The sequence below is a fragment of the Malania oleifera genome, chromosome 1 (assembly GCF_029873635.1).
Source record: "Malania oleifera isolate guangnan ecotype guangnan chromosome 1, ASM2987363v1, whole genome shotgun sequence".
Lineage (NCBI taxonomy): Eukaryota > Viridiplantae > Streptophyta > Magnoliopsida > Santalales > Ximeniaceae > Malania > Malania oleifera.
This window is the reverse complement of record NC_080417.1, coordinates 102,081,882-102,104,326: the sequence shown is the minus strand read 5'-3', so window position 1 is coordinate 102,104,326 and position 22,445 is coordinate 102,081,882. Positions and strand designations below refer to the sequence as shown.

Genomic DNA, 22,445 nt, shown 5'->3' with positions numbered 1-22,445 from the left:
ATTCAGAGTTGTCTAAAACCCCCTCTCAGTATCTTCTCGTTGATGAAGCGCACCTTCATCGACAAGCCCAATATACAATGTCGTCAACGAACGCAAAATTGTCACCCTTTTTCTAATTCCATTTTCCTCTCTCTCTTAATTATTATTTAAATATCATTATTCTTCAGGTCATTACACTTACAGTAGCAGTGGGTAAAGTCAATGTTAATTTCACAAGAAAATAAACTAATGGATAGAAAATATCTTTTCTTATCTCAACCAACTTTTTGTAATACTATCAATCCATTTTAAGTCACAAAATTTAGTGCTATTATGCATATCGAGGATGCAAGTCTTATGTTGAATATTAAGTGACTTGATGTTCACCAAAGAAAATTCAAGGGGGGTAAAATTGAGTAAAGCAAATCAACTTTTTATTATTAAAATAAAATAAGGAAATTCAATATATACCTTGCTAAAGTGATTATTACTCCGAAGTTGCATATCCTCAATAAAATAAAATAATTCAATGTAGCGATGTAGGTTGTAACATATCGAGTTTTATGTCATGCTCACCTGGTGATAACAAATATTTCATCCATGTCAATATCATGACAATTGCATAATAAGGATACTAATCTAATAAAGGTTCCCACTTTTTATCTCTAAACATCTGCGGTTGTTTCTTAGATATCTTAACTAGCTAGTTTCATAACATTGATGATGTATTTGTCTTTTTCTTTGTAAAGCTTGTGACACTTCATAAATCAAATAATTGTATTGAGTTTAACAAGTTACGAACTTTTTAGCCTTTTACTCAAAAGAAGAACCTTTTATGATAATTTCAACAACATTAATCATAGAAGAAAACGTGATGTTGATTTTTTGAGTCTGATCTCTGTTTTGATGCTGACAAAACACATGTTTCTTATGTGTGTATTTAGTATGTGAATAGGTTCATTAATTTAACACACACATAAGGAAACGGTGATAGAATCTTGCAAGTCTTAAAACCTATACGATCTAACGCATTTGATGAAGTCAAAAAAGCAAAAAGATGAAGAAGACATTTATTTCTCATTGTAATTGCATTTATTTTTATTATTTGGTCTGTAATAATGCATGCATCTACATGATATGGTTATTTGCGCAAACATAACCATAGATTGACCATAGGGAGTCATAGGACTGTAGAGTGACCTTAGGGTACTTCGATTGACCGACATCTGATTTTTGGGGTTAACTCAAAGATCATAGATCAATTATTAGGTCCCTTAATATCACTTAGAAAATCCCCCCAATCTTACAAATCATAATGATGCAATTAGAAGTAAAAATATGACTTAGGCTTTAAAATTGAAAGGGCTTCAAACGACCAAACTTGTGCGTTTAAAATGCCTCAGTTGACTGAATGTATGAAAAGTCAAAATTGTTGACCGAGCTCGGGTGACTGAACCAAAATGAACTAAACTTTCTCGGTCGACCGAACGTTTAATGCTGACTTTCTTACCTTCCCCGGGCACCCGAACTTCACGTTCATTTTTACCTCGAGCGACCAAAATGGCAAGTTTGGAAAACCGAACTTAGAACGGGGCGAACTGAACCTCAAACACTTTGAAAATCGCCTTGGTTCAGCCACCCGAACTCTTCACCGGGCACCCAAATGCATAAAATGCACTTTTCTTTCTATGAGTGTTCGGGCGACTGAAACTCTTGGGTTTGCCTATTTTTACCACGGGTTATTAAGGGTTAAACAAGTTTAATTTTTATTAAACATAATTAAACAATTCCCAAAATTTTCGTTATATCCCCAATGGTCATATTTTTCTCAATATCTATAAATACCTCCTCATAATTCTAGATTAGTAACTTTGATTAACTCTAAAATTCTCTCTAAACCTTTGTTAATCAAAGTTCCCTCAAACCAATTTTTATTAATAAAATCATTTCTTTGTGGCATATTTGTTATCAAAACTCTTCCACTCTTTTTTCACTTATTTATTTCAAAATCATTTTGAAAGAGAGCATATTTATTTTGGGCATTTATTTTACATTCATATACACTTACTCTCATTTGCATATTCACTTATTAAAATCATGTTTGAGAGTAGCCTTAACATTTCTTCCTATTATTTTTCTTAATAAACATTTTTGGAAGAAATCTTTTATTGCACAAATATTTTCTTGAGCTTAAATTCCTAGATTCTCCAAGTATTCTTTATTTGCAAAAATATTTATAAGAGAACAATAATATTTATTTTTCATATACATTTTATTTGTGTAAAATTATTTGATAGCACCCTTACTCTATTGAGCATAATGCATATCATTAGAGAGCACATTTATTTGAGTTTAAACGTGTACATTTTAACTTGTATTTTCAAAAGTATTATTTTGTACAAAAATAATTTTAATGTATCAGTTGGGTTTAGTCCGGAATTGAATTGGGGAGTCTTAACCCTGTAAGTGGGATCGATTTGGTTCAGTCCGAAAATTGAATCGGGGTTTTCCTCACCTTGTAAGAAGAGGATATAAACGGCTTCTGTTCGGTCCGTTTAAGTGAGCAGAGATAGTGTAATCCTTGGGGGGTATGCCCAAGGCAGGGAAGTAGGCTGGTTTGGCCGAACTTTGACAACAAATATTCTCTCTCTCTCTCTCTCTCTCTCTCTCTCTCACATTTAATTTCAGCACTTTAATTTCCATATGTGTATATCTGTTCATTTAAAGTTATAATTATTTGCATGTACATTTATTTTAAATAAGATACGCGTGTATGTCTGCACTGATAACTTAATCGTTTTACATACACGCTTTCAATATTGAATGAGATATGAACTGTGGTGAATCGACGAAACATTTAAATTAATCGAAAAATTTTAAAAACCCAATTCACCCCCCTCTTGGGATCATACCAATTTCAATATATGAGAATTAAGTTCATTATTGAATCATAATTTGATCCCAAATGCGTATCTTCAGGTTGTTTTAGGTCTTATCTCTTAATTCTAAGTCTCTTCCACTCAAAAGTTCTCTATTTCCCAATGTTCACTAAGCTTAGCAAGCTGCTTCTGTTGAAGGGTGTTGTGTTGTTTACATGAACATCCAACAATATATATATAAAAAAAAAGAAATAAAGTGAAAAAGTGAAGCAACATCACTGTGATTCTTTGCAGTGACAGTACTTATGAGTTGAAGTTGATGAGTAAAGCAATGGACAAAAAGTAAAGGGCTTTCTCTTAAAATAAAAATTCTAAGACCAGTAAATTCACCTTGCATATTTCTAGCACCATCATAACCTTATCCCAATATCCTTGATATACTCAGTTTATTTTTGTACAATAGTGACTCAATTCCCGTTGTAAGTGATATTTCTAACCTGTACAATTTCAAGGAAAAAGATAACAATATAAGGCTTACATCAAATTAGGATTGGTCGAGGGGAGAGTGTGGGGCAGTCGTTTACCATCAAAACAAGTCCTTCCTACTTTGTATTTAAAATTTTGAAACAAGCCCTTCAACATTGCTACTATATAGACTCTAATCTTTTGTTCGGAAGAGGCCTTAAATTTATAACATAAAGTTATATTAAATTTTGTTCAAATATACCTAAATTCAAATTTAAAGTTTAAAATTCATACCGCTAAACTCAGGATAAGGAGGAATTTTGTGAATTGAGTGGACCTATAGCCTATATTCATTTAGGATGGATCTATCATTGTCCTTGAATTTTTACAAAGTGTAAAAAATTACAAGTTACTTAATTTTAATTGACAAAAAAAAAAAAGATAAAACCAAATGTCCTTTCAATCAATCAATCAATTAAATGAGAATATTTAATTATTTGTAAATTTGATTACTATTTACACAAAGTTCATTGCTTCCTCTCTCACCATCAACAATCACATCAAATTAATACTTTAAAAATATCTACTTGTCAGCTTACTAGTGATGACATCGTCAATAATAACAGATATGTTTACGATAAGTAATTTAACAATAAAAGATTTACTAATAAAATGACGTCTATTTAAAATGCAACTAATAAAATGATGGGAGTGAAGAAGAGACATATAAAGATAACATAAATGTAATTAATTAATATTTTAATTTAATTAATTATTTTGTAAATATTTTAGTATTTTTAAACACCTTTGTTTAAGAAAATCAAGAAATTATAAACAAAATAAGATAAAAATAAAAATAATAACGCGCATACACATGGAAAATTACAAAAATCTCCTTCTTTGATTTGATTTACAAAAAAGAAAGAAAAAAAAGAAAAGAAAAAGAGAGAGAGTTACTTTGCGGTTTCATTATGACCACAAACCACATTTTATTATTTATTTATTGGATGAAAATGAAAATAGAAACTTTTGTTTGGACTTGCCCTTCCCCATACCCAAACGCTGTTCGTAGGTCGTAGAGATACTGCCTACAAATTCAGTTGGTTGGCCGTCACTGCTTCACGTCCCTTCTGTGCTTCCTCGCGCCTTTCGAAGAAGGTTGAGTCCGATTAGCGAGAGGCTAGGGTTTGAATTGCTATTGCCACTTTGGAAGGTATGTCGGGCTCTCTTCCTTCTCTTCTTCCCATCTCCCTCTTCCTCATTCTCGTTGTTGTTAATTAGGATGATAATCATGGTTTGCGTTACACTCTCATTGAATCGCAATCTAAAAGTGACTAATAACTCAAAAGGGTATCAGCATTACTGCATTGTTGTTATTTTTTACCCTTCCTTTGTGGATCAAGAAATCCAGATCATAGCCACTTTGTTCCACGAAGGTGTTTCGGTATATTCAGATTCTAAGTTGATTTTCTTTGGATAATGTGGGCGATAGCATAGTTTAATTTTGCTTTATTTTTCAGACGGTGTTATTCGGAATAATTAGGGTAGATTAATCTGTATATCATATTTAAAATGCAATACAAAATAATGTGTTTAAATAAAAATAAATTTGTGCAAGTCTGTGAATTACGGGAAAGGCCATTCTAATGACGGGATCACCTCCCCTCATAAGGTTGGTACCGGCTAACTCCATCTCCAAGATCAAACCGAGGTTAGCTCGTAGTTGTCTTGCTCTATTGGCATGTTGTCAGAGAGACGAGGCTAATAGTCCAGATTGATGCGTAAATAATATTAGTATAAAAATAAAATGATATTAATGATTCAGAGGAAGAAGAAAAAGATAAAGTAGAGAGGATAAGGGAGAGGGAATGGTGTTGTTGTATTTGATTAGTCTCCTTCAAGATAGATAGAAGCATAGAACACCCCTTTATGTTTGCAGAGAGCTGGTAAATGATCACAATGAGAAACAAATAGCTTTTAGAATAAGGATAAAACCGTAAAATGAATACTGAAAAGAGCGATATTGTGTTAGGTTTCTAGAACTTCTCTTAGATTTCCATCATTTGTGTTATTAGTTAACGTACATTGATAAGATGGTTGGGGATGATCAATAATGATCACATGTCATGTAAATTGCATTTATATTGTTCTTTGTTTAAATAAAATAAAATAAATAAATAAATAAAAATAATAGTTTCATGAAAGTAAAGTGTTTGTGTAAATTATATAAATATAATCCTCTGTTTATCTACAAAACTTATGCTTCATGTAAATCAAAAGGCCATTTGAGTGCAATGCTACCTAGTTTAGTTTTTATGAGTATAATGATAATGGTAATTCTCGTAGGTCCCTATGATGTTAGTGTTGTTGTTGGGCTTGATATATATATATTTATATTCCTGATTGATTATTTTTTCTCAGGGCAAAAGACACTGACCTCTCCTGAGGTTTGGTAAAAAGACAAAAACCTCCCATAGGTTCCAAAAATCCCATGGCCTCCCTCGAGTTTGTTTAAAAAATGCCACAGATCTCTCCTGAGCTTTGCTAAAAAGATACAGATTTTCTTCAAAAAGTTTGTTTTTTTGCAAAATATAAGGGGAGATTTGTGTCTTTTTTGCAAATCTCAGGGGAGGCCCCTAGGATTTTTGAAACCTCAAGAGGGGTCATTGTTTTTTTATCAAACCTTAGGAGAGGTTAGTGTCTTTTGCACTTTTTCTTATGAAGAAGCTAGTAGTGTTGCTTGGCTAGAAAACAAGAAGTTAAGAGCAGTGGAATACCACGTTTGGATTAAGGATGAATTGTAGGGTTATTTTATTTTATTTATTTATTTATTTATTTTTTATTTTTTTTATGTCCATAAATGAGTTTACATTTCCTTTAGGAATCACTGATGCCAACATGAGACATGGGTACAACACGATACTAAAATGGCGGTACAAGAATTTTGAAAAAATGACACAACACATCAAGGATCTATTAATTAATTAATATAAATTATATATTTAGGCATGCTTTTCCTTTTAGATGATAAATATTTTGTTATTTTGATTTAGCTTAAATATGAGCACCATTCTTGCAAAAATATCCATTACAATTTACACATTTTGCAAACTTCACTTATGCAGTCATCAACTACATTCATATTATAAACTATTGATACAACAACAACAAAACCAAGCTTTAAGTCCCACTAGGTAAGGTTGGCTACATGAATATTTTTTCGCCAATTTATGCGATCATGGACAATTTATTTCGACAAATTCAGGGCAATTAAATCCTTACTCACTATCTCATTCCAAATTATTTTAGGTCTACCATTTCCCATTCTACTACCCCGCACAATAACTAATTCACTCTTCCTCATTGGTGCATTATATGACCTACGTTGCAAGTGCCCAAACCATCCGAGTCACTCCTCCTTTATCTTATCTTCTACAAAATTTATGCCTAACTTACAATGAATATGTCCATTTTTTTAATTTATCTTTCAATATTATATCATTCATCCATTTAAGCATTTTCATCTCAGCAACTTTCACTTTTTGGATATTTTGTTTCTTAGTTGTCCAACTTCTGATCTATATAGCGTAACTGGTCTTATAGTCGTTCTATAAAAAATTACTTTTAATTTTAAGGGTATTCTACAATCACAAAGCACACTTGAAGCAGTTTTCCATTTTACCCAACCTGCTTTAACTCTATCCATTACATCCTCATCAATTTCTCCTTACTACTTGCATAATAGATCCAAGGTATCGAAATCTACAAGTGCTTTATTTCTACATCATAAAATTTAACTTTTTCTTTAATGTTCCTCTTGCTATTATTGAAATTACATTTAATATATTTTTTCTTATTTCTACTTATCCTAAAACCTCTAGATTTTAAAGCTTATTTCCATAATTCTAACATAGCTTCTACCTACTCCTAGTTTCATCAATCAATACAATATCATTTGCAAACAACATGCACCATGGAACCTAATTTTGGATGCTCCCAGTCAGTTGATCCATCACTAGCACAAAAAGATAAGGGTTCTAAGCAGATCCTTGATGTACGCCTATTTGTGATTGGAAATTCTCTAGTCTTTCACCTATAGTCCTTACACTAGTCATTACTCCATCATACATATCCTTAATAACATCATTATACCTACTACATACACCTTTTTTTTTTTTTTTTTTCTAAAACCCACCTTAGAACTTCCCTAGGTACCCTATTATACGCTTTTTCTAAATTAATAAATACCATATGCAAATCCCTCTTCTTGTCCCTAAACTTTTCTATTAATCTTCTTAAAAGATATATAGCTTCTGTAGTACATCTCCTAGGCACAAAATCAAATTGATTTTCTAAGACCTTTGTTTCTAGCCTTAACTTTTGTTCAACTACCCTTTCCCACAATTTTATCGTATGTCTCATAAGTTTAATTCCACGATAGTTATTACAATTTTAAATATCTCCTTTATTTTTGTATATAGGTATTAAAATGCATTTTCTCCACTCATCTGACATTTTCTTAGTTTTTATAATTGTGTTAAATAAATTAGTTAATCATATAATTCCATTATCACCTAAGCATTTCCAAACTTCAATTGGAATGTTATCTAGTCCTCTAGTTTTTCCACTTTTCATTTTTTTTAGTGCAAACTTAACTTGCTTAACTCTAACCTTGTGAATAAATCTCATATTTTTAGTCTTTTCCTTATTTGTCAATTCTAAGTTTAAGTCTTCTATTTGATTTTCATTAAATAGCTTACGAAAGTCACTTCACCATCTTTCTTTTACATTACCTAAGTCCTTAACTTTTTCTTTCTCTAGTTCTAGCCAGTTTAAATGTATCTCTTTCCCCTTCTTTTGAATCTAATATATCATACAAATTATTAAATGATCTATGTTTAGCTTCACTAATAATCTTTTTTGCATCTTTTCTCACCCCTTGATACTTTTCAAAGTTATCCATGTTTCTACATTTTTGCCATATTTTATACTAAATTCTTTACGGCTTTTTGAACATCTTGATCCCACCACAAACTTTCTTTACCATTCGAGAATCTTCCTCTTGACTCACCTAAAATCTCTTTTGCTGGTTTTTTAATAGAGCTAGCTATCCTACTGCAAAGAGTGTTTGTATCTACATCATTCTCTATTGTCCAATCACCATCTTTGATTATTTTATATTTAAATTTTATTATATTTTCTCTCTTCAGGTTCTACCATCTAATTCTTTTACACTGTTTTATTTTATCCTTTCTCATCCATTTTTTAATACATATGTTTAACACTAAAATTATATGTTGTATGGTTAAGCTTACACCTGAGATAACTTTACAATCCTTGTATGATGAATGATCTACTCTCCTAGCTAAGAAAAAATCTATTTGACTTTTACATTGTCCACTTTTGAATGTTATTAAGTGTTCTTCTTTCTTCTTAAAGCAAGTATTCATTGTAATAACATTATATGACATAGCAAAGTCTATATCATCTCTCTAGGCTCATTTGTCTCCATATCATATCTTCCATGTATCCTCTCATAACCTTTATTGTCCCTTCCAATGTGTCCATTCATATATGCTCCTATGAATATTTTCTTAGTCCCTGATATTCCTTGTATAATACTATTCATATCTTCTCAAAATTGTCTCTTAAGATTTTCTTATAAACCTACTTGAGGAGCATAAGCACAAATGATATTATTATCTATTGGCTTAAGCCCATCTTGATTTTTATAATTCTATCCCTTACTCTATTTAGATCTACAACACTATCTTTCAAATTTTTGTCTACAATAATTCTTACCCCATTCTTATGTTTTTCTTTTCCAGTGTACCAAAGTTTAAATCTTGATTTATCAATTTTTGTAACTCTCTTCCCCATCCACTTAGTTTCATGAAGGCAAATTATATTAATTTTTCTTCTAATCATTGTGTACATAATTTCCATACTTTTACTCGTAAGTGCCTCTATATTCTAAGTTGATAATCTAATCTTAGTCTCTTAAACTAACTTCTTTACCCGCTGGCATCCAGAATAATGTGCGAACCCTCGCATATTTGACAACGTACCCGGGCTTCGACACGTCGCACCGCTTTGGGGTGACGACCTAGCGTACCCTTGCCCACTTTTCGTTACATCTGAGTGGTATAAATGCAATGCGTCACTAGTAAGGGATGCTCTAGTGAATATTCGATAAAAATTCATATCATGTTGATTTGAAAAGTTTTACACTAACTGTCAGCTACCTAACGCAACTCTCCTCCTTTATTCGGGCTTGGGATCGGCTGTGTGTGAAAAGATTTGGACATTAAGTGCATCAGACAAAGTTATATTATAAACTATTGATCCATCAAGAAAAAAACAACTCAAGGGCTTGGATGGTTGTGGGCAATGGACATGGTTTATCAAGAAATTAAAAAAAAAAAAAAAGAAAAGGATTTATTGTGGCAAACTGGAGGTCTTTAGAGATGGGGGGAATTCCCGAGGCTGGGAGGTCCAATAGTGCTGTATCTCAAACATATGTTGGATGCATTTTGTAGAATGTCGGACAAGTGTCAGTATCGAATATGTGTCAGACACTAACACTTCAGGCTTCTAGAAGTGTCTGTATTTCCTAGCATTTCCTTACTATTCATTGTTACCCCTCAATCTGACAGTTTATGCTTTTAGATCAAGTGGTTGAGTAACATGGTCTTAAAGCCATTGTACCATCAAAGTCTAGCGTCCAAATCCCAGGACCAACCCCTATTATTTCATAATATCCTTAAGTGGTTGTGTAACATGGTTGTTTGAAACCATTGTTACATCTCATTCTAACGCTTAGTCTTTTTTATCAAGTGCTTTCTAACAAATTCTGTATGTTTTAGCCTTCAACCTGCCATTGTGCATGCTTGTGGGATGTAAAAAATTTCAATTATTCAAAGCTATTTGGGATACTTTTATGGTATTAAGTAGAAAATGAAGATTTTATGAGATTTTCTGTCACTAGAACCTCTTAAATTTTCAATATTTTTGTTATCATACATTGATTAGATGGTTGGGGATGATCAATAATGATCACACATTATGTAAATTGTATTAAAATAGTTCTTTGTTTATTGAAAAAAAAAAAAATGGTTCATGAAACTAATGTGTTTGTGTAAATTGTCTAAACATAATTCTTTGTTTATCACTTAATCTAAATAATTATGTTTTCATATAAATTAAAAATCCATTTGTGTGCAATGCTCCCCAGTTTTGTCTTTGTATATAATGATAACAGTTGTTCTTTTAGGCTGTTAGGATGTTAGTGTTGTTGGGCTTTATCTGTATTCTTGAATGATTGCTTTTTCTTTTTTTGTGAGAAGCTAGTGTTGCTTGGCTAGAAAAACAAAGAAACTAAAAGTAGTGGGATAGGGGTGAGCATTCGGCCAGTTCGGGGAATTCAGTTAATGGGTGAGCATCCGACCGAATTACCATTGTTAACCGACCATTGCCCTACCGAACCGAACTTTTGGTTAATAGGTTAATTGAATTTAACCAAACCAGATTTGGGGAAAAGAAAACATGCTTTGTGAGACTTGCAGGAGACCAGAGGCTGCAACAGGACGGCAGTTGACAAGGGCGAATTGGCCACGGAGAGGGCGAGGGCGAGGGTGAAGTCTTGAACTGTGAAACCTAGAGGGCTGGAGGCTGCGACGGGCAGACTGGCGGAGTGCGATTGGTCCAGCTCCAGTGGCGCTGAAGTCTTGAACAGGATGGCACTGTGAAACCTTTTGCTCTCTTCTTGCACTGCTGAGGCTGGAGGACCAGAGGGTGGAGGCTGCGATGGGCGGAGTGCGACTGGTCGGTTGGTGCAGCGGCGCTGGAGCCTGTAGAAAGAGAAATTGGAATTTGGAAATTGAAACCTTAACATGAAATCCCCCATTCCCCTGCCCGGTTAGAGATGATATATTATTAATATATAATTTTTAATTATTATTATATAATTCGGTTAACTGAAATTAAGATAGACCCAAACTGAACTGAAAACTGAAAACCGATTTTCCACTAAAATTAAAACTGAACAGAGCCGGACTATTTTTAAACTGAACTGAATGATGAGTTGGCTTGGTTAATTCGGTTGATTTGGTTTTTACCAAACTTTGCTCACCCCAATAGTGGGAATGCCCCTTTTGGATTGAGGGTGAATTGTAGGGGTTTTTTTAATGTCCATAAATGAGTTTACATTTCCTTAATATTCATTGTTACCCCTCAATTTGACAGTTTACGCCTTTAGATCAAGTGGTTGTATTAATGCCATTGTATCATCCAGGTCCACTGTCCAAATCACAGGAACCCTTATTATTTCGGAATTTCCAAGTGTAATAAGGGAGCAAACACATGTGAGGTCAGAGGGGTGTATCAGTATGAAACAATTTTTACATCTCATTCTAACATCTTAGTCATTTTTATCATGTTGTTTGTAACAAGTTTTATTTGTTTGAGCCTTCAACCTGCCAGTCTACATGCTCGTGGGATGTAAAAAAATTTCAATTATTTGAATTTAATGGAATTAAGCAAAAAATAAAGATTTTATGAGGTTTTCTTATAGTAGAGTTTAGACATTGACTGTGTCCTTTCTTTTGTAAGGCTTTAAATTTTTTTCTAGTTCTGTAGTTTGGTGGCATAATGACTCCTGTTAACAATAGCCCAATCACTAAATTTCTAGTGCAATAGTTTGTTAGCATGAGGTCATCTTCTTTTATTTTCTAAAACCCTCTCAGTTATACTCCTTTTTTAACTCAAGAAACATACATAATGGAATATAATGGTAAAAAGAATTGGAATTTAAATTGCGCTAGGTAAGAACAATATGCAGACTCTGGGAAAGGAGAACAGAGTTGAGTTTATGCAGGAGGGATGTATAAGATTCTCTGGGTCTTGCCAATTTGGCTGCCCTTATATTCCAGATATTATGTTGGTGATGGACATGTATTTTGTGTATTTGATTTCTTCTGCTGGACTTATTTTTTCCTATATCCAGTAATGTTATAACTGCTAGAGTTTTATTTGTAAAGGTTCTAAATATTATAACTATAAAGTGGAAGGAGGTCGATGAGAATGAACTATTGGCCCTCTTGCACCTCTCCATAAGCTCACAAGTTGAAGTGAAATGAATAGAAAATGCTTGCTCAAATAATTCCTTTTCTTGGGAAAACAAAAATCTACTTTTACTAAAATATTCCAACACATGAAGCTCTCTGGAGTTACAATGACATCAGTGTTCTGGGCATTTTACTAATTCCTACTTCTTTGCTAATGGAATCTTGAATTTGTATCATGTTGTATTTGTTTAAAAAATATGTTCACCAAGAAAACGCAGCTGATTGCTCAGGTGCCCCAGGGGGAGATAGAAATGTTGTCTCTGTTTATTGTGAGGATGTATTTTTAAAACATTTTCTTGTTTTCCTTTGTTGGTGCTTATAATAGAGATTTTATTTAATGGAAAATATCTTCCTTCTTGCAGTAGACAACAGCTTTCTTAGAGAAAATAATTCTTTCTACATACAAACATAGAAAAACTAAGAATAAACTAGGCTGTGAACACTTGTAGAAAACAGTTTTATTTTCCATTTCTAGTTTTCCAAATAATTGCAAAAGTGTCATCTTGGTATCCTGTTTTCAGAATTCGAATGGAAAGACTGGAAAACATCTTTTTATTGTTTTCAAGATTTCCCATATAAAATTTGGAAAGCCCATAAATTAAGTTGGCATTTTTGTATTTATATGGAATCTGGAATGGAAGATGAAAACTTTTTTCCACTACTAAACAGACCCTTCTTTCTTGTAACAGTTTTTACAAATTACAGATGATATAAATGGTAGGCAAATTTATGATGGATAATATTTAATTTCTTACCCATCTATGTTTTTGATAATAAATTGGAAGTTCCTTGTGGCATCTTGGGCTTTAGGGAGTTCCTTGTTTTTTATTTTTTTATTTTATTTTATTTTTCTTTTTAGACCATGTTGGAATTGATCCACTTTTCATCTAGCTCTTTAGCACCTATTTAGTTGTAGAAAATAGTTTTCATTTTTCATATTAGTTTTCAAAAATTTACAAAAAGGTTAGTTGTTTTTTTTTTTATTTTCACAACATTTGTATGAAATAAATGAACAACAATAAACAATTTTGACATTATTTGCTTGTGGAAATAGTTTTATTTTTTATTTTTTATTTTCTGAATAATCACAAAAAAATGCTGTTTTGTTTTTTTTTCCCCCCCAATTTTCCAAATTTATATAGAAAAGTTGGAATTTTTTTTTTTGTTATTTTTCTAGATTTCTAACACTTTGCATATGGGAGAATGAAATTCAGATCGGAGACTTTAATTTGTATGAATTATGTATAGAGTTTCTTCTAAATCCATAACAATTCAAATCCAAGCCCCAAAATCTATGATTCCATATATTACCTTATATAAAATTTGGAAAATTGGAAAATAATATATTTTTTTTAATGATTTTTTGAAATATAAAAATGAAAAATGAAAAATTATTTTGCACATTTAAACAAATTCCTTATTTTCCACCCTTTTAAGAAGAATCTTGATAAATTAAATTGAAAAACAGAAAATGTTTTCCACAAATAAACGGACCCTTAGATTTTGTATTACTGCAGGTCATCCATCTTCTTTCTGCCTTAATTTGAGCAGTTGTGCTGTGGTAGCTTGTCATGTGGTTTAGTCATTAATGAGCTTCATAAGCTTACACTGATTTTATTGCTATTACAGAAATTATGAAGAGGAGGCGGACAAGAATAATGGATTTGAACTTCGATGTATTAAAGCATATCATATTCTTTGTAGCTTCATCATCCAATGGAGCGGTTAATTTTGCAAGGACTATATGCGTGTAAGACTTGGCTTTAGAAAAGATGTTACGAGCACGGTAGCCATTGCATGGTGGTTTTTGTTATTTTAAAATTTTCTGTTTGGTGAACTTAGAACAGAAGCCTTCTAGTATTGAATTTCATTTGCCAGCCTTTTGCTCATTTTGAAAAAAGGAAAACCAAAAAGATCAAAAAGAGGGCAACTTCTTCTGAGATTCCCTCTCTTGGTACTAATTTGGTCAATTTCTAACCCCCTTTTTATTATTGAAAACAAAATCTTGTTCTTGTTTGAGTTGTACTGTTCTTTATTCACGTGCTTGAACTTGGGGCTCACGTAGGAGCTCGTTTGCACTGGAAATTGTCCACTAGAATACCATGTAATTGTATTTGTCTTTTTGATTTTAGAAAGTAACAGATGGCAGCATGTTAGGTTATGACTTACGGTTACTTTATGGTTCTTTGCAGAGACACATAGAAATGGATACTTTTTGTGTATGCATGTGTGTGCACGAGCGCACATTTTAATGCATATTTTTTTTTTTGGAATTGAAGTCACCTTTCTCGTTGCAGCTGCAAAGAATTTATGAAGCTTGCTGAGGATGCAGATGTCTTGAGAGGTGTGGATTTTTATAATTTGAGGCTACCTGGAACGGATGGATCAGTCTGGAAGGCAAATGGCTTGTTAAATAGATGTGCATATGCTGGAAATTTGACTGCTTTGTACATGCTCTTAAAGGTAAATGTTGTGAAATGGATTGTATAATGAAGATGCACAGTAGAATAAATAACAACAAGTGAATGTAAATAACACACACAATCAGAACAAGATCAACACAAAGATTTACGTGGTTCGACAAAGCTTACATCCACGGAAGCAATAACTCACAAATTTCACTAAGGAAATCAAAATGTACACAATACACTTCAATAATGATCATCCCTACTCTCAAAATATGCCCATATGACATATATAAAAGTTACTCGGAGGTTTCCCCCCATTTGCCCAACCACTCAACATTCAAAAATTCAAAATTCAGAAAAACTACCGTAACCCAGGTGCCTCTCGTCGACGAATATAGGGTTTCGTCGACGAGACCAAGATGAACCTTTGTCGACGAATACAGGGCTCTCGTCGACGATGCTAGAAGTCTGAAAATTTCCTACTCTCGGTAATTGTTTGTCAACGAGCTTTAGAACCTTTGTCGACGAGCATAGGCTCCTCGTCAACGAGTCTTGCTGTGCTGTTCCCTTTATGTTTTTCTTCCTTCCTTTTTTGCTTATCAAAACAAAAGTATAAGAGTCATAAATAGCAATCTCCACCTTGGCGATTATACGCCCCTTAGGATAATTTTAAAAACATGAATTGCTTCACTTTGAACTTGAAAATGCTTGGTTGGGTATGTCTTCCTTCTAACACTTGGAGACATTAAGCTAGTTCAAGCAATGCTTGAACTTCTCTGAAGTAACTGATTTGCTCAGAATATCTGTTGTATTATCAGATGTGTGAACTTTCTCCAACATAAGTTCACTTGAAATAATCAATTCCTGTACTCTGTGGAACCTCACATCAATGTGCTTGGTCCTTGCATGGTATACCTGATTCTTCACCAAGTAAATGACACTCTGACTATCACAATGCAACAGCACACCATCTTGTTGTAACCACAGCTCTCTGACTAAACAAGTAAGCCATAAGGCTTCCTTTGCAGTTTCGGCAACTGCAATATATTCCGCCTCAGTTGTGGACAATGCAACCAAAGACTGTACCATGGATCTCCAATATACCGACCCTCCTACAAGGGTAAACATGTATCCCGTTGTAGACCTTTTATCATCCATATTCCCAGCATAATCTGCATCAACAAATCCCATAACTGAAGGACAATCTTGTTGCTTGCCGAACATGATGTCATATCTAGATGTACCCTGCAAGTATCTAAGTATTCATTTGACGGCTTCCCAATGTTGCCTTCCTGGATTTGAGAGGAACTTGCTCACCACACTCACTGCATGAGCTAAATCTGGCCTCGTACATACCATGACATACATTAAACTCCCCATAGCACTAGCATAGGAGACCTTTGACATGTCCCGGATTTCCTCATCTGAACTTGGGCAATCTGCAGTAGACAACTTGAAATGATTCGCTAGAGGTGTACACACCGGTCTTGCATTAGCCATGTTAAACCTCTGCAACACCTTCTGAACATAACTGCCCTGAGATAACCATAATCTCCCTGTAGTCCTGTCACGGCGAATCTCCATCCCAAGTATTTTCTTGGCTGAACCAAAATCTTTCATGTCAAATTCCTTATGCAACAGGTCCTTTAACTGATTCACCTCAATTAAATCTTTTGCAGCTATCAGCATGTCATCAACGTACAATAACAAGAAAACAAGAGAACCATCCTCAAGTTTGTTCACATAAATGCAACAATCATACTCACCGTTTGTAGCAAATTTTCATCATGTACGAATCAAACCGTTTATACCATTACCTTGGAGACTGTTTTAGCCTATAAAGAGATTTCTTCAACCTGCAATTTCCTGGTTCAATGAATTCCTCCGGCTGTACCATGTAGATTTGTTCCTCCAAGTCACCGTGAAGAAATGCCGTCTTCACATCCATTTGTTCCAAATAAAAATCGTAATAAGCTACCAACCCCAACACAACTCTGATAGAAGTATGTCGGACCACTGGAGAAAAGATCTCATCATAATCTATTCCCTTCTTTTGTGAGTATCCTTTTGCCATCAACCGTGCCTTGAATTTTTATCATTCCTTTTTCTGAAATTGCCTAATTCTTCCTATACACCCATTTGCAACCTATCTGTCTCTTCCTATCTAGAAGCTCCACCAAATCCCAAGTTTGGTTTTTATGTAATGATTCAATCTCCTCAATCATCGCTTCCATCCACCTATCTTTCTCCTAGCCGTGCACTGTCTCTTGAAAAGAAGTTGAATCATTGCAACAAGTAAGGAAAACATAAGTTACTAATTTATCAAAACCATACCTTGATGGAGGCCTAATAGTGTGTTAGGATCTCCGTATAGGAATATCGTCGACTTGCTGGTTTCCCGAACTAGAGCTCCCTGCAATCATGGGACCATGATCATTTTCGTTGCCCTGAACTTTTAACTCTACCTACACATCATGCTCATCACTGCCCCAGTTTTCTGGTTCCTGTTTCTGTTCATCAAACTCTTGAGTATGCTTCACCATAGTCTTCTCATCAAAGATTACATCTCTACTGATCACTACCTTGTTTGCCACTGGGTCCCACAACTTACACCCCTTCACATCCTTTGGATATCCCAAGAAGATGCAACAATGAGACTTTGGGTCAAGCTTAGACCTCTCCTCACTAGACACGTGGACATAGGCTGAACACCCGAATACCTTCAATTCGGAGTAGTCTACTGCATTTCCCGTCCAAACCTCTTCCGCCACTTTACCCGCTAGTGATGTCCTTGGTGATCAGTTAACCAGAAAACAAGCCATACTAATTGCCTCAGTCCAGAAATTTTTCGGTAGCCCTGCATTCAATTTGAGACATCGAGCCCTATCAGCAAGAGTCTGGTTCATCCGTTTTGTCACACCATTTTGCTAAGATGTCCGACAAACTGTAAAATGTCTCTTGATGCCCTGCTTTGCACAAAACTCCATAAATTGAGAATCAGCATACTCGGTCCCTTTATCCGACCTTAAATATTTGATTCTCTTCCCTGTCAGGTTTTCCACTTCAGCCTTCTAAATCTTAAACTTAGCAAATGTACTAGATTTGCGACGCATGAAGTAAACCCAAACCTTCTGTGAATAATCATCAATGAAACTCACATAGTACACATGTCCACCCTTTGATGCAACTATAATTGGGTCCCAAACATCTGAATGTACATAGTCAAGAATTCATTTCGTCTTGTGAGTAGCTAATCTGAATTTTGCCTTGTTCTATTTTCCAATAACAGAAAATTTGCAGAATTCTAACTGACATGATTTTAAACCTTTAAACAATTTTCTCTTGTGTAGTTCTTTTATGTCATGTTTTCTCATATGCCCAAGATGCATATACCACAAGACGGTCTCATCTGATTTAGCATCCACAGCTATAACTCCACCTACAATGGTAGTTCCCTGCAATGTGTAAATATTCCCATTTAGTTTCTGCCCTTTCATCACTGTCATATTACCTTTCCATACCGTCAAGACTCCACCTTTGGACTTGTAATTAAAACCATTACAATTCAAAGTACCAAGAGATATCAAACTCTTTATCAATTCAGGCATATGTCTTACATTACACAATGTTCTTATAGCACCATCAAACATCTTTATCTTTACATTTCCTATACCAACGATCTTGCAAGAAATATCATTACCCATAAGAATTGATCCATAATTTACTAACTTGTAAGTGTTAAACCACTCCTTGTTTGGAGTCATGTGATAAGAACATGTCGAGTCAAGTATCCAAGAGTTCGTTAAATTATCCAACTCCGCTGAAACTGATAGAACATCACCATTCGCTGGATCCTCTTCTTGAACAACATTCATAGATTTAGAAATTCTCTTACGCTTATTAGCATTTCCCTTCTTCCAAACCGGACACTCCAGTTTCACATGCCCTTTTTTACCGTAGTTATAACACCGGATTTCCTTCTTCTTCTTGAATTGATTTCGGGATTTTTGATTAGACCCAATTTTAAACTTTCCTTTGCCTCGCTCATTACTGTCTTTTACCACAAGTCCTTTTCTATTTTCAACATTTGATAAAAATTTAACAAAGCACTTGTTACTTCTTCCAAATCAAGTGTTTCTATTCCCACGTAAGAATGGTCACAAGATTTTGGTAGGTATGAGTCGAGGGTAAAAAGTTTAACAGCATCAAAGTCTTATCATCCTCACCTAACTTCACATTAACTCTCATAAGATCACTTATGATTTGATTAAACGCATTGATGTGTTTATTTGGACTAGATCCTTTTACCATCTTAAGCCAATATAAACGCTGTTTGAGAAAAAAATTGTTATTTAGGAATTTAGACATGTATCGACTTTCTAACTTTCGCTAGATAGCCGCTGGAGAATCCTCCATCACCCGATAGAGAACTTCGTCGGCCAAGCACAAGCGTATTGTCGACGCTGCCTTTGCTTTCAAATCTAACCATGTTGCCTCATCCATTCCTTCCAGTTGAGTATCAAGCAATGCTTTAGTCATTTTTTTGTTGCACTAGAATATCTTTCACTCTCCTTTGCCATAAGCTGGAGTTTCCGGTTCCATCGAATTTGACAATGTCAAATTTTGCAAAAGACGATCCCGATGCCATAACAACAATCGCTCTTATACCAATATGTTGTGAAATGGATCGTATAATGAAGACGCACAGCGGAATAAATAACAACAAATGAATGTAAATAACACACAACCAGAAAAAGATCAACACAAAGATTTACGTGGTTCGGAAAAGCCTACATCCACGGAAGCAATGACACACAAATTTCACTTAGAAAATCAAAATGTATACAATACACTTCAATAATGATCATCCCTACTCTCAAAATATGCCTAAATGACATATAGAAAAGTTCCTCGGAGGTCTCCCCCCGTTTGTCCAATCACCCAACGTTCAAAAATTTAAAATTCAGAAAAATTGCAGCAGCCCAGGCTCCTCTCGTCGACGAAGCCAAGACGAACCTTCGACAACGAATACAGGGCTCTCGTCGACAATGCTAGAAGTCTGAAAATTTCCTGCTCTCTGTAATTGTTTGTCGACGAACCTCTTTTGTTCCCTTGTCGATGAGCATAAGCTCCTCGTTGACAAGTCCTACTGTGCTGCTCCCTTCATGTTTTTTCTCCTTCCTTCTTTGCTTATCAAAACAGAAGTATAAGAGCCATAAATAACAGTAAATCCTTTCTCTAGGAGGATGTCTTGATTCTTTCACTGGTTATCTACACTAAAAAGAAACTGGGGTTCCCTGGCAATTGTCATTGGAATAAGCATAGAAATTCCCAGCAATGCAAATGTTACTTGTTATGGGAGACTTATTTGAGTCCACCTAAATCTTGAGACAAGTACGTCAAATATCTTCCTTGAACCTCTTCAATTATAGTTTGAGTAGCTCAAGTTTATATAGGAATTTAGTTATATTCATATATTCTAATAGCTCATTGTGTTCTTGTGCAGAACATTGCAGAAAGATTTGAATCTACACTGGAAATAATTCTTATTCAATCGTCTAAGATGGTAATACTGATTTGAACTCTTTTGATATTTACTTCTAAATTATAAGGTTTATATAATGTTCCACTGGCTTCTTTTTGGAGATGCTCACCAATGCATACGTGCAGGATATTGTGAGGCAGACGAACAGCAGATATTGCACTAGGGCAAGGAGGAGGGCTTTCAAATCAGTGTTGGAGGTGGAGAGACTTTGATACTTGTACAGCAATTTCTAATTTTCTTGCTTCTATCTTCACTAGGTCTACTGGTATAATCACTGATACACAGGTGCATGCAGGTGACCAGGGAGAAAATTGTAGATTTTGAGGGTGGCTATGAGAAGTTCCAGGAGATCCTTGAACGAGTGCAAGGGGTTATGTTGTCACTCTATGTGGAGCATGAACTAGCTCTTCCTTTGGTAGATAAAATAACAAAGCTAAAAAAAGTGTGTCGCCACTGTCCCCTTTTACCATTTAGATGTATTACAACTCACGAACATTAATCTTGTGTTTGGGAGCATGGAGTTTGGACCTTGGATTTGAACAAAACGTAGTTTAAATTTATATTGATTTTTTTTTTTTTTTTTCAAATTTACACAAATTCAAATCCAAGCTCTTAAATCCATGCTCTCAAACATTACCTAAGAGAGTTTCATGTAAAAAAATGACAGATTATTTTTGGTTTTTGATATTTGTTTTTGTGGATGCAGTCATTGCAGCACATTTATCAGGAGATAATTGAGTTGCTGGGTATTAAATTCTCTCTCCATCTGCAGCAAGAAGGAGCTCTGCCTGTGTTGGACTCTATGTAAAGGCCTGCGCAGATTTCATCTTGAAAGTTTTATGTGAACATTAGTTCCAATTTGGGACGTTTTTGTTTGGATGCAATTCTTTCTACCTTGCCGTCATGTATATAGTTAGCTCTTTTGTTCATTTCTTTATTGACTCTTGACTTGATAGAGAGAAATTTTTGCATCCTCTTCTCAGAGTTCAGGAGTTTAGTCAAAGCATTCACCTTCTGTTTTTTGTTTATGATAATTGTGTTCTTTTCCCCAATTTGACGCAAGATTTTGATCTGGAAAGGCTTGAGAAGATTAAGGATGTTGATCTAGTTTTGGATTTTGACTAAGTGGAGCAGCTGTTGAGTTTCACAAATGCCAACCCAGTGCATCCTCTGTGATGAGCACCATTTCTATTTTTGCAAGCTCCACCATCTGAAATGGAACATGTGATTTGCTATCAGCACAAGGGTGTATTTGAATCTAGTTGTGTTGACAGCGGATGTTTGAACTCAGCACCATGTGAGAATTTTGAATTTAGAACTTGAACTTGAAGGATATTAAATTACCGAATTCAAATTCAACTTGGCTACAATTTTTTTGAAATAGAGCTCGATTTGATTATGTTCAATTTGACTATAAATGAAAGCATTCTTATGAAACATGGATATTCTATTCCAACCTATTCGCATGGGTAAGTTTTATGAAAATCTTATTTTTTGGACCAAATTACCCTCACTATTGTGGCCAATAATGCTCTTATAATATAATATGATCACTCTGTTATTGTATTTTTAAAATAATAACTATTCATAAAATAATTGTAAAAATTTCAAATTAGCATAAATATTGATTTTTAATTAAAAAATATATAAAATGTTAATTAAAGGCATTATTTATAAAATTTTAATTAAAAATTTTGATTATTTTTTAATTTTTAAATATTAAAATGATAATTAAAAATATAAATTAACATAATATTAGTCAATTTGTTAATTATAAATATTAAAAATTTTAATTAATTTTTTAATTGCACAATATTTAAATATCTATTAAAAATGTTAATATTTATGTTAATTAAAATTTTCTTTTGACATTTGTAATTTATTAAATTAAAAAAATATTATTATTGCTATATAAAATTTAATATAATAGTTAATATTTAGACACTATAGTGTCCTCAATTATTTTGTCTAATTAATTATTAAGCATTAAATATTTTAATTTTATAATTGTCAAAAATTTAGTACATAGATTTAAAAAATACAT

At 33.9% G+C, this 22,445-nt stretch overlaps 1 protein-coding gene across 1 annotated transcript; it reads left to right on the top strand.

Annotated features, from left to right (window-relative positions):
• Positions 1-4,354: 4,354 nt before the first annotated feature.
• LOC131162084 (uncharacterized) lies at positions 4,355-21,429 on the top strand. The gene is made up of 7 exons (XM_058118224.1): positions 4,355-4,536; positions 14,078-14,198; positions 14,746-14,911; positions 20,363-20,422; positions 20,527-20,598; positions 20,697-20,843; positions 21,108-21,429. The coding sequence occupies exons 2-7, from the start codon at positions 14,083-14,085 to the stop codon at positions 21,207-21,209; spliced, it is 663 nt and encodes a 220-aa protein (XP_057974207.1). The 5' UTR covers positions 4,355-4,536; positions 14,078-14,082; the 3' UTR covers positions 21,210-21,429.
• The last annotated feature ends 1,016 nt before the right edge of the window (positions 21,430-22,445 follow it).